This window comes from Hemitrygon akajei, chromosome 3 (assembly GCF_048418815.1).
Source record: "Hemitrygon akajei chromosome 3, sHemAka1.3, whole genome shotgun sequence".
Lineage (NCBI taxonomy): Eukaryota > Metazoa > Chordata > Chondrichthyes > Myliobatiformes > Dasyatidae > Hemitrygon > Hemitrygon akajei.
The window spans coordinates 28,231,124-28,246,538 of NC_133126.1; the positions used below are offsets into that span (position 1 = coordinate 28,231,124).

Below are 15,415 nucleotides of genomic sequence, written 5' to 3' on the forward strand. Positions count from 1 at the left end.
ATTCCGGGAACAAGGGGGTTAATATATGAGGAGTGCTTGGCAGTTTTGGGCCTGTACTCACTGAAATTTAGAAGAATGTGGGGGGAATCTCATTGAGTCCTATCGAATGCTGAAAGGACCAGATAGGGAGGATGTTTCCTACGGAAGGGGTATCTAGAGCTAGCAAGCACAGCCTCAAAATTGAGGGGCGACCCTTTAGAACAGAGGTAAGGAGGAATTTTTTTAGCTCAAGAGTATTAAATCTGTGGAATGCTCTGCTACAGACTGCGGTGGAGGCCAGGTCTGTGGGTACATTTAAGGCAGGAGTTGATCATTTCCTGATCGGTCAGGGCATCAAAGGTTATAGCGAGAAGGCAGGCGCATGGGGTTGGGAGGGATCTGGGATCAGCCATGATGGAATGACAGAGTGGACTTGATGGGCTGAATGGCCTAATTCTGCTCCTGTGGCTTATGGTCTAACTGAACAAGTCAGGCAGCATTCATGGAGAGGAATAAACAGTCAACGTTACAAGACAATTCCACCTATCATCTCCCTGCTTCTCACTTCATTCCTCCTTTCCAACCCCCTTCACCTGGTCTCACCTCGCATCTGCCAGATTGTACTCCTCCCACACCCTCCACCTTCTTATTCTGGCTTTTGTCCCCTTTCTTTTGCAGTCCTGATGAAGGGTCTTGGCCTGGAGAAACGTCAACTCTTTATTCCCCTCCATAGATGCTGCCTGAGCTACTGAGTTCCTCCAGCATTTTGAGTGTATGCCTCATGAACAATAGTCATGTGCAGAGATGTGGACATCGCACAAAAAAGCCTCCTATCCATGGACTATGATAAGAGATATGACTAAGATTAGCTCTATTTGTCACATGAATATCAAGATAGCAAAACATACAGTGAAGTGCACAGTTTGTGTCACAACCAAAACAACCCAAGGATGTGTTAGGGGCAGCCCACAGGTTCTGCCAGGCATCCAGCGCCAACATAACATGCCCACAGCTTATTAACTCTAACCTGTACAGCTTTGGAATGTGGGAGAAAACAGAAACATTCGGAGGAAATGCACATCATCCTGGGCAAACTTACTAACTGCTTACAGTCGGTGATGGGAATTTTCCGATCGCTGTATTATGCCTACCACTACGTTACTATGGCAACTGTACTACTACAGTCTACACTTCTCATTGCCACACTCTAGCAGCCAGCATAATCAAAGGACCTTTCCTATCCCAGACCTTCTCCCTTCTCCCCCCTCCCAGCGGGCAGAAGATACAACAGCCTGAAAGCTCGTACCACCATTGCCTCTATCCCACTTTTATAAGACTTTTAAGTGATCCATAGTACACAAAGATGGCCTCCTGATCTACCTTGTTATGGTCTTACTGCTTGCCTGCACTGCACATTCTCCGCAGCTGTTACACTTTATTCTGCATTCTTTTCTTGTCTAGATCTCTGGTTTCGGATTCACTTTGTTTACCTTGTTCGAGCTCAGTGCACTGTGTAATGAACCGCATGCGAGATCAGCTCCTCACTGTACCTCAGTACATGTGACAACAATAAACCGATACAAAAACCAACAACTGAATAAATCATCAAGGAGGGCACTTGACCCACTCACCGCTCAGAGCGATGATTTAATACGTTCATGTCGTTGGAAGAAATGGTAAACTCGCTAATTCTGATCTTTTCCTCAAAGTGCAGCTCAACAGAGTAGTAGACGTAGACCTTCCCGGTGTATCTGTACTTGGGGTGAAAGGCTAGGCCCAGAAAGCCACGCTCGTCCCCTTCCCAGGGAGAGGTCAATACCGCGTGAGTGATGTTGAGGAACGGTTTCTCCAGCCTGGCCCCGGTGTGGAGGTACACCCAGACTATGCCAATCTGCTCTGCAATGAAGAACCGGTGAGTCCCGTCATTTGCATGCACCATAGCAACGGGATTGCGAAGCCCGTTGGCCACTTCCTGCAGGCAAAGCTGAAGGCAGCCACCAGAGCCTGAGTTCACCACCCCCAGGTTTCTCGTCAGGTTCTTGTTTGTCAGGATGTGGGGGAAGCAGTAATCCAGGTCTTGCAGCTGCAAAGCTTCGCAGAATTTATCCCTGTCCGATACCAGCTCGCGAAGGCTTCCCTCTCCCACCAAGGTGGCCAGGATCGCCCGACACGTATTCCAGAATTCGACGCAGTATTCACCGCAGAGTCCGAGCAGCTGCCTGACGGGCGTCGAAGGATCCTCGGCATCGTACAGATGAGCAGCATATGGAGAGCATTCCTGCAAAGGGAACAGATCGCAGTCAAATAGAGACGAGGCAAGCAAGCACAGACCGCACAGAGCATCATGGAACTGGGCCTTCTGCCCATCACATCTATGCCAACCCTCTGCCCACCTACACCAAACCTATCTGTCCGCATTCAGAACTGGAATTGGAGTTACACAGAAACATAGAAAACCTAAAGCACAATACAGGCCCTTCGGCCCACAAAGCTGTGCCGAACATGTCCCTACCTTAGAAACTACTAGGGTTACCCAAAGCCCTCTATTTTTCTAAGCTCCATGTACCTATCCAAAAGTCTCTGAAAAGACCCTATCGTATCTGCCTCCACCACCATTGCCGGCAGCCCATTCCACGTACTCACCACTCTCTGTGTAAAAAACTTAACTCTGACATCTCCCCTGTAGATGACAAAGCTGAATTTACACAAACTTCTAAGAAAGTAGATAGGCTGCAATAACACACACAAGATGCTGGTGGAACACAGCAGGCCAGGTAGCATCTATAGGGAGAAGCACTGTCGACGTTTCGGGCTGAGACCCTTCGTCAGGACTAACTGAAAGGAAAGATAGTAAGAGATTTGAAAGTAGTGGGGGGAGGGGGAAATGCGAAATGATAGGAGAAGACCGGAGGGGGTGGGATGAAGCTAAGAGCTGGAAAGGTGATTGGCGAAAGTGATACAGAGCTGGAGAAGGGAAAGGATCATGGGACGGGAGGCCTCGGTTGAAAGAAAGGGGGAGGGGAAAGCACCAGAGGGAGATGGAGAACAGGCAAACAAGTACATATGTCAGGGATGGGGTAAGAAGGGGAGGAGGGGCATTAACGGAAGTTAGAGAAGTCAATGTTCATGCCATCAGGTTGGAGGCTACCCAGCTGGTATATAAGGTGTTGTTCCTCCAACCTGAGTTTGGATTCATTTTGACAGTCGAGAAGGCCATGGATAGACATATCAGAATGGGAATGGGACGTGGAATTAAAATGTGTGGCCATTGGGAGATCTTGCTTTTTCTGGCGGACCGAGCATAGGTGTTCCGCGAAACGGTCTCCCAGTCTGCGTCGGGTCTCACCAATATATAAAAGGCCACACCGGGAGCACCGGACACAGTATACCACACCGGCCGACTCACAGGTGAAGTGTCGCCTCACCTGGAAGGACTGTCTGGGGCCCTGAATGGTGGTGAGGGAGGAAGTGTAAGGGCAGGTGTAGCACTTGTTCCACTTGCAAGGATAAGTGCCAGGAGGGAGATCGGTGGGAAGGGATGGGGGGGGGGGGGGGGACAAGTGGACAAGGGAGTTGCTTAGGGAGTGATCCCTGCGAAAAGCAGAAAGGGGGGGGGGAGGGAAAAGTGTGTTTGGTAGTGGGATCCCATTGGAAGTGGTGGAAGTTACGGAGAATTATACGTTGGACCTGGAGGCTGGTGGGGTGGTAGGTAAGGACAAGGGGAACCCTATCCCGAGTGGGGTGGCGGGTGGATGGGGTGAGGGCAGATGTGCGGGAAATGGGAGAGATAGGCTGCAATGTCTTCTTTTGTGCTGGTCCCAGGAAAGATTTTCTGATATGACACCAAGGAATTTAAAGCTTCTGACCACAATCAGAGAAAGTATGAGCAAGGTCAGTTAGTACAGAGAGTCATGGATATGACCCTTCTGCCCATCTAGTCCATGCCAACTCATTCGCCCACCCACACCAATCCCATCTGTCCCCATTAGGAATTGAAACTGGAATTGATTTACAATACATGTTACAATAGAAAGCTTGTTTTTGCATGTCACCTGTACAGATCACTTCATTGTACTGTGCTCTGAAATAACGGTTATTGTATCGCTTTACAGTAATTTGGCTTCAATTGCCGCCCCTGTCTGCAAGGAGTTTGTGCATTTTAAACCGTGACCACATGGATTTCCTGCGAGTGCTCCAGTTTGCACCCACATTCCAAAGACCGCTGGATTAGTAAATTGTGGGCAAGCCCCTCATTACATTCCGTGTGGCTTTGCCGGAGCAGACTCAATGAGATGAGCGGCTTAATTCTACTCGTATGTCTAATGGATATGGATACAGAGCTCCGACTCTTAGCTTGGGACATGCACTAGTCTGTATGACAATAAACTCAACTTTGACCGTGGTGGGGACAGAAGAGGCGGCAGATGCTAGAAACTGGGAGCTCAGTGGTAAGCCTAACACTTTACAGTACCGGGCTGTAAAGCTTGGGCTTCAATTCCCGGCTTCTGCCTGTAAGGAGTTTGTACATTCTTTCCCTGGCCATGTGGGTTTCCTCCGAGTACACCAGTTTCCTCCCAAATTCCAAAGAAAAAGTATAGTTAGGCCTAGTGAGTTGTGGACAGGCTACGTTGGCGCTGGAAACGTGCTGACACTTGTGGGCTGCCCAGAACAAACCTGATTTGGCCCAGACAATTCCATACACTGTATGCTTCAGTGCATGTGACAAGAGAAGCTAAACTCATCGTTTAATAGTTTCCTGGAGGAAGCCCAGTGGGTTGAAAAATATCTGTGGGAGGCAAGAAAGTGCCGACTCTTCCAGTTGAAATTGTGCGTCCAGGACTGAAGTGGTTGAAGAGGCTGTTTCCCCACTCTGTGACAATTTGATCTCACGTGATAACTCTGGGCAGGTTGCATGCTTTGTATAACATTTCATTATCAAATTCCATCCCACTTGCACTGAACCAGCACCTGGTGCAAAAATTTGCCTGTGCTTGTGCGACCGGAGAATTGTCTACAATCGTAACTTGGGTTAGAGAAACTGCTCTTTGTTCTGTACAGAGCAGGAGTAGCAATAGTGATCTTTGACACTTACGCAATCAGGGCTGCACAGTGGCACAGCAGGGAAAGGTTGCTTTGATCCTGAATTCGCAATGATTGCAGTTTGCAGATTCACCCTGTAACGAAGTGGGTCCCCCCACCCCCCCCACTGCCCCCAGGGCTCCGATTTTCTGCCACATCCCACCGGTGTGCAGATTGGCCGCTGTTAGTTGCCCCTGGTCTGTGGGTGGGTGGTAGAATGTGTTGGAGGGATGTGGGGTGTGGGGGAATGGTTAATGTCATCCTCACGGCATTACAGTTGCGGTAACTCGTCTTCCCCTTCCATAAGACATAAGAGCAGAATTAGGCCATTCCGGCCCTCCGAGCCTTCTCCACCATTCCATCATGGCTAAGTTATTATTCCTCTCCACCCTATCCTCCTGCCTTCTTCCTGTAACCTTTGACTCCCTGACTAATCAAGAAACTGTCAACCTCTGCTTCAAGTGTACTCAATGACTAGTCCTCCACAGCCATCCACGGCAGTCAGCTCAACAGATACACCACGCTCTAGCAAAAGAAATCCCTCCTCATCTCTGGTATAAAGGAGCGTTCTTGTATTCCTGCTCCAGGAGTCTTAGACACCCCCACTATAGGAAACATCCTCTTCATGCCCACTTTATATTCGATAGGTTTCAATGGGACCTTCCCCTCGGTCTTCGGAACTCCAGCGAGTACGGGCCCGGAGCCATCAATCGCTCCTCACATGTTAACCCTCTTAATCCCAGGATTATTCTCCTGAACCTCCTCTGGACCCTCTCCAATACCAGCACATCTTTTCTGAGATTAGGGGCCCAAAACTGTTCCTAATACTCAAGTGCAGTCTGACCAATGACTTGTAAAGCCTCAGTGACACCGACATGTCCTCTACAGCCACGATGAGGCCAAGCACTCATCAGAGGACCTCACTTTCTGTCCGGGTAGCATCCAACCTGGTGGCACGAACAACGATTCCTCTAACTTCTGGTTACTATTGCCCTGTTTTTATTGATGTCCCCTCTTCTCCACCTTTGTTTTCCCTCATTCTAGAGACTCTCTAAATCTTTCTGTTCTCCTCCCCCGCCTGTACAACCTGCCTATCATCCCATTCCTTCCTCCCTCTGGTTTCTCTCTCCTTTCCATTTCTCTGATGGTCCACGGTCCTCTCCTATCAGATTCCTTTTCCTTCAGCCCTTTATCTCTGCTACCTGTTACCTCCCAGTTTCTCACTTCCTCGGGTAGACTGCCTGGCAATGTTTAGGGGGACTGTGTTCGTGCTTGGGTAAATATTGTGAAGGAACACGGTGACCTTAGAGGCGTTCCGGGACTGTTGGGCTCCGCTGGGGGTTAGTGCCATCATTGATAGAGATGGAAACATTTTTGTTTAATATGTATTGTCTACTTGTAGTGAAGTTATTGTGTTAGTCACTGTTCTGTATATATAGCACTGAATTTGTAATAAAGATATTTTGTAAAAAATAACAAAAAAAAATGTTTCTCACTTACTCGCCCATCCCCCAACCAATCACCTTCCCCCACACCTGGTCCCACCTATCACCCGCCAGCTTGTAGTCCTTCTCTCCAAACGTTCTTATTCAGGTACAGATAGAGAAGGAAAGAAAGATTAGCTTTATTTATATGTACAGTGAATGTCATGGTCCGGTCCGTGGAATCCTCATTCCAGTTATTTCCTTTTCCTTGTGTTCCGTTGGGTGCCTTGATTAAGCACCTGATCTTCAACTTCAAACCGGAACATATAAGCTCCGGGTTACAGCTACTCATTTGCTGGACCATCACCGGAAGCTGGTCACTGGAAGCCAATCTGGTGTTACACACATCCGGGCTGCCAAGAAATCTGTACCATCACCAGGATGCTTTGGTGCCTGTGGTTGCTTAGCGAATTCAATTGTTTTCGTGTCCAGCTGAGTTGCCGGACATTTTGCCACTGCTCTGAGTAAGGTACGAACTCTGCTGTTTTCGTGCTCGGCTGAGAATTGCTCACCGTAGCTGGCACGGTATGCACGTTCTGAGCCGCTGGGAATAAGGGACCGTCTTCTGAGTCAAGTCGGGTTCCGAGACTGAGTCGAGTCAAGTTCCTGGGGTCGAGTCAAGTTCCTGGGGTCGAGTCAAGTTCCGGGGTCGAGTCAAGTCAAGTTCCGGGGTCATGTTGAGTCAAGTTCCGGGGCCATGTTGAGTCAAGTTCCGGGGCCATGTTGAGTCAAGTTCCGGGGTCGAGTTGAGTCGAGTTCCGGGGCCAAGTCAAGTCAAGTTCTGGGGCCGAGTCGAGTCAAGTTCCGGGGCTGAGTCGAGTCAAGTTCCAGAGTCAAGTCAAGTCAAGTTCCGGGGCTGAGTCGAGTCAAGTTCTGGGGTCAAGTCGAGTCAAGTTCCGGGGTCGAGTTGAGTCAAGTTCCGGGGCTGAGTTGAGTCAAGTTCCGGGGTCGAGTCGAGTCAAGTTCCGGGGGTCAAGTCGAGTCAAGTTCCGGGGGTCAAGTCGAGTCAAGTTCCGGGGGTCGAGTTGAGTCAAGTTCCGGGGCTGAGTCGAGTCAAGTTCCGGGGTCGAGTTGAGTCAAGTTCCGGGGGTCGAATCGAGTCAAGTTCCTGGGGTCGAGTCGAGTCAAGTTCCGGGGTCGAGTCGAGTTGTGTTCCGGGGCTGAGTCGAGTCAAGTTCCAGAGTCAAGTCAAGTCAAGTTCTGGGGCCGAGTCGAGTCAAGTTCCGGGGCCGAGTCGAGTCAAGTTCTGGGGTCCAGTCGAGTCAAGTTCCGGAGTCGAATCGAGTCAAGTTCCTGGGGTCGAGTCGAGTCAAGTTCAAGGGTCGAGTCGAGTCAAGTTCCGGGGCCGAATTGAGTTGAGTTCCGGGGGTCGAGTCGAGTCGAGTTCCGGGGGTCGAGTTGGGAGCCTGCCATCCAGCTGAGTGTTGCAGGTCATTTTGCCGCTACTCCGAGCCTAGATACGAATGAACTGTCATGTGGTTTTGTCTCCTCGTTGCTCAAGTCCTTCCAGCTAAGTAGGTCCAACCATTAGCCGCTGCTCCGAGTTAAGTATTCTGTCTTTCATTGTCCAAGTCCAGTCCAAGTTCCAGGCTCCAAGCTGTGTTCCAGTTCCAGGCTTTGAGTCCCAGCCAAGTTCCAAGTCCAAGTTCCGAGTCTGAGTCCAAGTCAAGATCCAAGTTCCGAGTCTGAGTCCCAGTCCAGGGTTTACCGATTTGTTATCCAACATTTACGTCCATGTTGACATTTTTGTCCTTGCTCCCTGGCCTTCCCAGTAATTCTCAATAAACACTGTTCTGTTGAAACTACCTCTGTTGTCTGTGTCCTGCACTTGGGTCTGCTCTCATCGCCCCCCCCCCCTTGTAACAGAGAAATGCATTGTATGCACCGTTAAATCAGTGAGGTTTGAGGTAGGCAGCAATGCCTTAAGCACCCACAACGTTTTGATCCTGTAAGGTACATGATTGAAGTGTTGGAGAAAACCGAAGTGCCTGGATAAAACTGACACAGTCATGGTGTGTGAACATGCAAATTCCTTACAGAAAGCCACAGGAATTGAACCGCGATCGATGATCGCGAGCTGCTACGCTGTCATGCATGTATTAAGACAAATGTGCATGGGTTCGAAACAAGGGGAAGAGTTTTGAAGGGGACCCGAGGGGTAAGTTTTCACACAGAGAACGGTGGATATCTTGAACGTACTTCTGGAGGAGGTTGTGGAGCCTGACAGAATCTCACGCTGTGCTGGAACATAGCGACACTTACAGGCTGCCCCAGCACATCAGTGGACTGCGTTGGTTGTTGGCACGAACGATGCGTTTCACTGTGTGTTTCAATATATATGTGACAAATAAATCTGTATTTGAATCTCTATTTAAGATGCATTTGAACAGAGAATAACTAGGCTAGGTACATTCGAGTATGGCCCTAATGCAGGCAGCTAGGATTAGTGTAAATAAGCACGATCGTTAGCATGGACCAGATGGGTTGAAGGGCCTGTTTCTGTGCTGTAAAGCCCCAAGAGTGTGCCCCTGCAATGTTTCAGTGCATAATTAATGCAACCTCAGTGACAAACTGCACAGGAGGTTCTGCAGATGCTGGAAATCCAGAGCAACACACACAGAATGCTGCAGGAACTCAGCAGGTCAGGCAGCATCGATGGCAATGAATCAGTAGTCGACATTTTGGGCCGAGACTTTTCATCGGGGCCGGAAAGGAAGGGACCCAGAATATGAAGATAGCAGGAGGGGAAGAAGTAAAGCTAGAAGGTGATAGGTGAAGCCAGGTTGATGAGGTGAGCTGGGGAAGGCTGATTGGTGGAAAAGGTAAAGGGCTGAAGAAGAAGGAATCTGATAGCAGAGAAGAGTGGACCATGGGAGAAAGGGAATGAGGAGGGGCACTGAGGGAGGTGATAGGCAGGTGAGGAGAAGAGAAGAAGGGGGGAAGGGTGGGGAGTTGAAGATGAGGGAACAGGGAGAGATAAAAATTAACAGAAGTTGGAAGAATTGGTGTTCACGTCATCAGGTTGGCGACCACCCAGATGGAATATAGGATATTGGCCCTCCAACCTGAGGATGGCCTCGACGCAGTAGAATAGACCATGGACTGAATGGAAATGGTGATTGGAATTAAAAGGGGAAATCCAGCTTTTTGCAGATGGAGTGAAAGTACTTGACAAAACAGCAACTGTTCACATAGATTTAGGATCAAGGATCACAGATCAACTTTATTCACCATATACAAATATAAATGTATTAGAAATTTGCTGTGGCTTGTTGGTCAGAGCGCAATATGCAACACAAAACAACATTGTCCATTCAGAAATCTAATGGTGGAAGGGAAGAAGCTGTTCCTAAACATTTGTGTGTGCAGAGGAGATTTACCAGGATGCTGCCTGGATTCGAGAGCTTGTTTTGTGAGGATAGAATAAGGATCAGAATCAGAATCAGATTTAATATCACTGGCATACGTCATGAAATGTGTTGTTTTTTGGCAGCAGTACAGTTACAACATAGTAAAAAAACTATAAATTATAGTAAGTTTATATATGCTGTATTTATTTTGCAGGTTGAGTCTGTTTCAAGAGGTCTAGAATACAAAAGTTAGGATGTAACATTGAGATCTTATAAAGCACTGGCGAGGCCTCACTTGGAGTATTGTGGGCAGTTTTGGACCCTTATCTTAGAAAGGTTGTGCTGACACTGGAGAGGGTTCAAAAGAGGTTAACAAAAATTATTCTGGGATTGAACAACTTGTCATATGGAAAGTGCCTGTATTCACTAGAATTCAGAAGGATGAGGAGTGACCTAATTGAAACCTATCGAATGTTGAAAGATGCAAACACGAGGAAATCTGCAGATGCTGGAAATTCAAGCAACACGCACAAAATGCTGGTGGAACGCAGCAGGTCAGGCAGCATCTATAGGGAGAAGTACAGTCGACGTTTCAGGCCGAGACCCTTTGTCAGGGCTAACAGAATGGCAGGCAGTGACCAGTGGGGTACCGCAAGGCTCGGTGCTGGGACCGCAGCTATTTACAATATACATTAATGATTTAGATGAAGGGATTAAAACTAACATTAGCAAATATGCAGATGACACAAAGCTGGGTGGCAGTGTGAAATATGAGGAGGATATTAGGAGAATGCAGGGTGACTTGGACAGGTTGGGTGAGTGGGCAGATGCATGGCAGATGCAGTTTAATGTGAATAAATGTGAGGTTATCCACTTTGGTGGCAAGAACAGGAAGGCAGAATACTATCTGAATAGTGTCAAGTTAGGAAAAGGGGAAGTACAACGAGATCTAGGTGTCCATGTTCATCAGTCACTGAAAGTAAGCATGCGGGTACAGCAGGCAGTGAAGAAAGCTAATGGCATGTTGGCCTTCATAACAAGGGGAGTTGAGTATAGGAGCAAAGAGGTCCTTCTGCAGTTGTACAGGGCCCTGGTGAGACCCCACCTAAAGTATTGTGTTCAGTTTTAGTCTCCAAATTTGAGGAAGGACATGCTTGCTATTGAGGGAGTGCAGTATAGATTGATTCCCGGGATGTCAGGACTGTCATATGTTGAAAGATTGGAGCGACTGGGCTTGTATATACTGGAATTTAGAAGGATGAGAGGGGATCGGATTGAAGCATATAAGATTATTAAGGGATTGGACACGCTAGAGGCAGGAAACATGTTCCCGATGTTGGGAGAGTCCAGAACCAGAGGCCACAGTTTAAGAATAAGGGGGTAGGCCATTTGGAATGGAGTTGAGGAAATACTTTTTCACCCAGAGAATTGTGGATCTGTGGAATGCTCTGCCTCAGGAGCCAGTGGAGGACAATTCTCTGGATGCTTTCAAGAAAGAGTTAGATAGAGCTCTTAAAGATAGCGGAGTCAAGGGATATGGGGAGAAGGCAGGTACGGGGTACTGATTGTGTATGATCAGCCATGATCACATTGAATGGCGGTGCTGGCTAGAAGGGCCGAATGGCCTATTCCTGCACCTATTGTCTATTGTCTATAACTGAAAGAAAAGATCTCTTACTAACTTTCCTTTCAGTTAGTCCTGACGAAAGGTCTTGGCCCGAAACATTGACTGTACTTCTGCCTGGCCTGTTGCGTTCCACCAGCATTTTGTGTGTGTTGAATGTTGAAAGATCTCGATGGAGTTTTTGGAGAGGATGTTTCCTATGATGAGAGAGTCTAAGCCTCAGAACAGAGGGGTGTCCTTTTAGAACGGAGATGAGGAGGAATTTCTTTAGGCAGAGAGTGGTGAATCTGTGGAGGCCAAGTCTTTATGTATATTTAAACCAGAGGTTGATGGATTCTTGATCAGTCAGGGCATGAAGGGATACTGCGGGGGGGGGGGGGGGGAGGAAGGTAGGAGACTGGGGCTGAGAGGACAAATGGATCAGGCATGAAAATAGTGGATCAGACTTGATGGGCCAAATGGCCTAATTCTGCTCCTATATCTTATGGTCCTATGGTCTTATGCATATAATTAAATAAATAGTGCAAAGATAGAGAGAAAAATCCTACGGCAATGTTCATGAATTCATCATCCATTTAGAAATCTGATAGCGAAGGGGAAGAAGTTGTTCCTGAAATGTGTCTCCTTCTTGTTGATAGCAATGAGCAGGGGCCATGTTCTGGCTGATGGGGATCCTTAATGATGGACGGCATCTTTTTGAAGCATCGCCTTTTGAAGGTGTTGTGGATGCATCCCATAATGCACGTGATGGAGCTGGCTGAGTTTACAACTTCCTGCAGCATTTTCTGATCCTGTGCTGTGGTCCCTCCAGAACAGACAGTGATGCGACCAGTTAGAGTCTCTCATACTCCCAATGAATCAGAGCTTCTGTCATGCGTCCTTTGTAATTACATCAATATGTTGGGAGGCAGAAGACTGGCCAATATTCAAGGATTCATCCTCAAGTCTGAATGAACATGCCAGGGTGTCTCCAATTTCATCAAGTCCTGTATGGATGAGATGAGAGCGCGCCTTCAAGGACATACCAGGCATAACCAAACCAAAAGCCATTGATGGATTTATAGTCTCTTGAGGGCTCAATGTCTCTGGCTTTCAAGACCAGTGATCTAGAATTATACAATTAGTCCAGGTATGACCTACAGAAGGCTACTTTAAAGATGAAGAAACAATTTTGATTGAGGTTAGAGGCAATCAGATGCACATTAACTCTTTCAGGGTTTGCAAAGCAAAACCTAATACCGTGAGTGGTTGTGATGCTTCTCTCCCAGATGAGTTTGACACACTTTGAAGGGGAGAATAAAAGCTCACCTGTGGGATTCCCTGCAGCATCTGGTCACCCTATGATCTCTGCCTTGGAGGCCGAGGTCAGAACATCTTTCAAGAGGGTGAACTGTCAGCCTCGATGGTGTACCTGGCAGGGCTCTGAAAATGTGTGCCAACATGTGTGGGAGCGTTGAAGGACATCTTCAATCTCTCACTGCTGCAGTTGGATGTTCTCACCTGCTTCAAAAGGGTGAAATCACACCAGTGCCCAAGAAGAGCTCGGTGAGCTGCTTCAACGACTATCACCCAGTAGCACTCACATCTACAGTGATGAAGTGCTTTGAGAGATTCGTCATGGCTAGAATCAAATCCCGCCTAAGCAAGGAACTGGACCTACTGCAATCTGCCTATCGCCAGAATAGGTCTACACCTGATGCAATCTCATTGGCTCTCCACTCGGCCTTGGATCACCTGGACAATACTAATACCTACATCAGACTGCTGTTTATTGACAACACTCACCGTCCAACACAATCATACCTTCAGTTCCAATCAACAAGCTCCAAGATTTCTGTTACTGGATCCTTGACTTCCTCACCACGAGACCACAGTCTGTGAGGATCGAAGATCAAATCTTCTCCTAGTTGGCAGTCAACACTGACATACCTCAAGGGTGCATGCTTAGCCCACTGTTCTACTCTCTCTACACCATAATTACGTGGATAGGCACAGCTCAAGTGACAACTATAAATTTGCCAACAACAAAATTAACGTTGTCAAGGAGGGGTACAGGAGCAAAATGGGTCAGCTCTTTGAGTGGTGATGGAGCAACAACTTTGTTTTCAATTTCAGTAAGACCAAGGAATTAATTGTGGACTTCAGCCAGGGGAGTCGAGGGAACACACAGCAGTCCTCATCGATGGATCAGTGGTGGAAAGAGTGAGCAGTTTCAAATTCCTGGGTGTCAACATCTAGGTCCTCAGTATTGATGCTGTGGTTTTTAGTGTCTGCCTCTAAAGGGAAGTAGAAGTTCAGCCAGGTGATCAGACTTTCCAAAATGTGGGAATGGGATAGCACAGCAAGCATTCTTGATGGTGGTACATTAGTGGTCAGGTATAATATTTGACTGCTAGATGTTCTACATCAGTTGAGCAAGACTAAGACAGAACTAACATGTTTATGCACTACAATGAGTTAACCATAAAGTATACTCCACCTCCTTGGCCTTTAAAAGACTGAGCTGTTCCGTCTTTGTGGAGAATGATAAAGTTGTTGGGATGCAACACTGCATCTGAAATTGTGGGTGTGAGCCACGTTTCCATAAAGCAGGGGACACAGAAGTCCCTGGTGTCCCTTCAGTACAACAATCTTGCTCTGAGGTCTTCAATTTTATTTTTCATTGTGCATTCCTCAGCAGGGTAGCCAGGAGTGGAAGGTCTGAGGCCTCTGCGTTTCAATCGTACTTGTAGACCGGTGCGGCATTCCTACTTCCGCTTTCTTAAAGGGGAACTGCACTCGCAACTAGAGTCTGCCATCTGAGCTTCATCGAATATGAGTATCGATAAATTTTTTAAAAACGATGTTGCTTACTGAAGTACCCATGGCTGTGACTGTGGATTTCAGCTGTGGTAATCCTGAACAGGAATATTTGATGATTCCCATCGAAGCCACACATAACGAGTTGCCACGTAGTGGCACCACTTTACCGGTTGAAGTCAGATTGAGCAAGCTAGGGTTAGGCTTTCCTCTTTGGGGAGAAGGAGGATGAAAGGCGGCTTACTAGAGGTGTATGAAATTACAAGAGGAGAGATAAAGTGGACAGCCGTCTCCTTACTTCCAGGCAGAAATGTCTAATATGATGGGGCATGATTTTAAGGTGATTGGAGGAAAGTATAGGAGGTATGTTGGGGGTAGATTTTTTTCCAGAGAGAGTGTAGGTGTGTGGTACACGTTTCCAGGGGTGGTGAGAGAGCCAGGTACACTAGGGACATTTAATAGACTTAATAGGCACACGAATGGAACGCAGCGTTATGTGGGAGGGAAAGGGTATATTGATCTTGGTTAAAGGTTAAAGTTTTAGCACAACATCATGGGTTGAAGGGCTTGTTCTATATTGTATACTAATCCCATTTTTCATGCTGAGTGTGAAGGCAATGAGGGCGAGTCTCACAGTGAGTCAGAGTGCAGGCAGCAGAGTTCTGGATGAACCAAAGTTTATGGAGAGAGTAGGAAGTGAGGATAACCAGAAGAACATTGGAAACACTTGTGTCTAAAGACATAGGTTAGTATCGATCTCTCAGAGACACTTACCCCACATAAAACGTCCCGGATCTGTGCAGCGCAGGTGGCGTACAGGGAGTAATCAAACTTGTCCATGATGTGGTAGAAGCGGCTCTGTAATTCTCTGTCTTTGACAGTGTCACAGCAGCCAAAGTCACTATAGAGTGTGCAGAATGCAAGACCCTTTGCTGGCTGGAAGGGGGGCTTGAAATCCAAGCACTGTGGGTGACATCCTACCAGAGGGAACAGAACGGAGATGCAGAATCGCCAGCCCCAGCGATTCCAGGCCATGTTTGCTTGGCTAAAGGAAAAGAACTACTGACAAACTGCAGGGAGGGACGGTAAGAACAATGGAT

General features: G+C 47.6%; 1 protein-coding gene across 1 annotated transcript in view; it reads right to left on the reverse strand.

Moving 5' to 3' along the window:
• The window catches only part of hhipl1 (HHIP-like 1), a 48,790-nt gene extending 33,375 nt beyond the window's left edge, over positions 1-15,415 (reverse strand). The window contains exons 1-2 of the mRNA XM_073039423.1: positions 15,090-15,415; positions 1,611-2,257 (exon numbers count right to left, since the gene is read on the reverse strand). Coding sequence (XP_072895524.1) covers positions 1,611-2,257; positions 15,090-15,350 — 908 coding nt within the window. The 5' untranslated portion in view covers positions 15,351-15,415. The remainder of the gene's footprint in view (positions 1-1,610; positions 2,258-15,089) is intronic.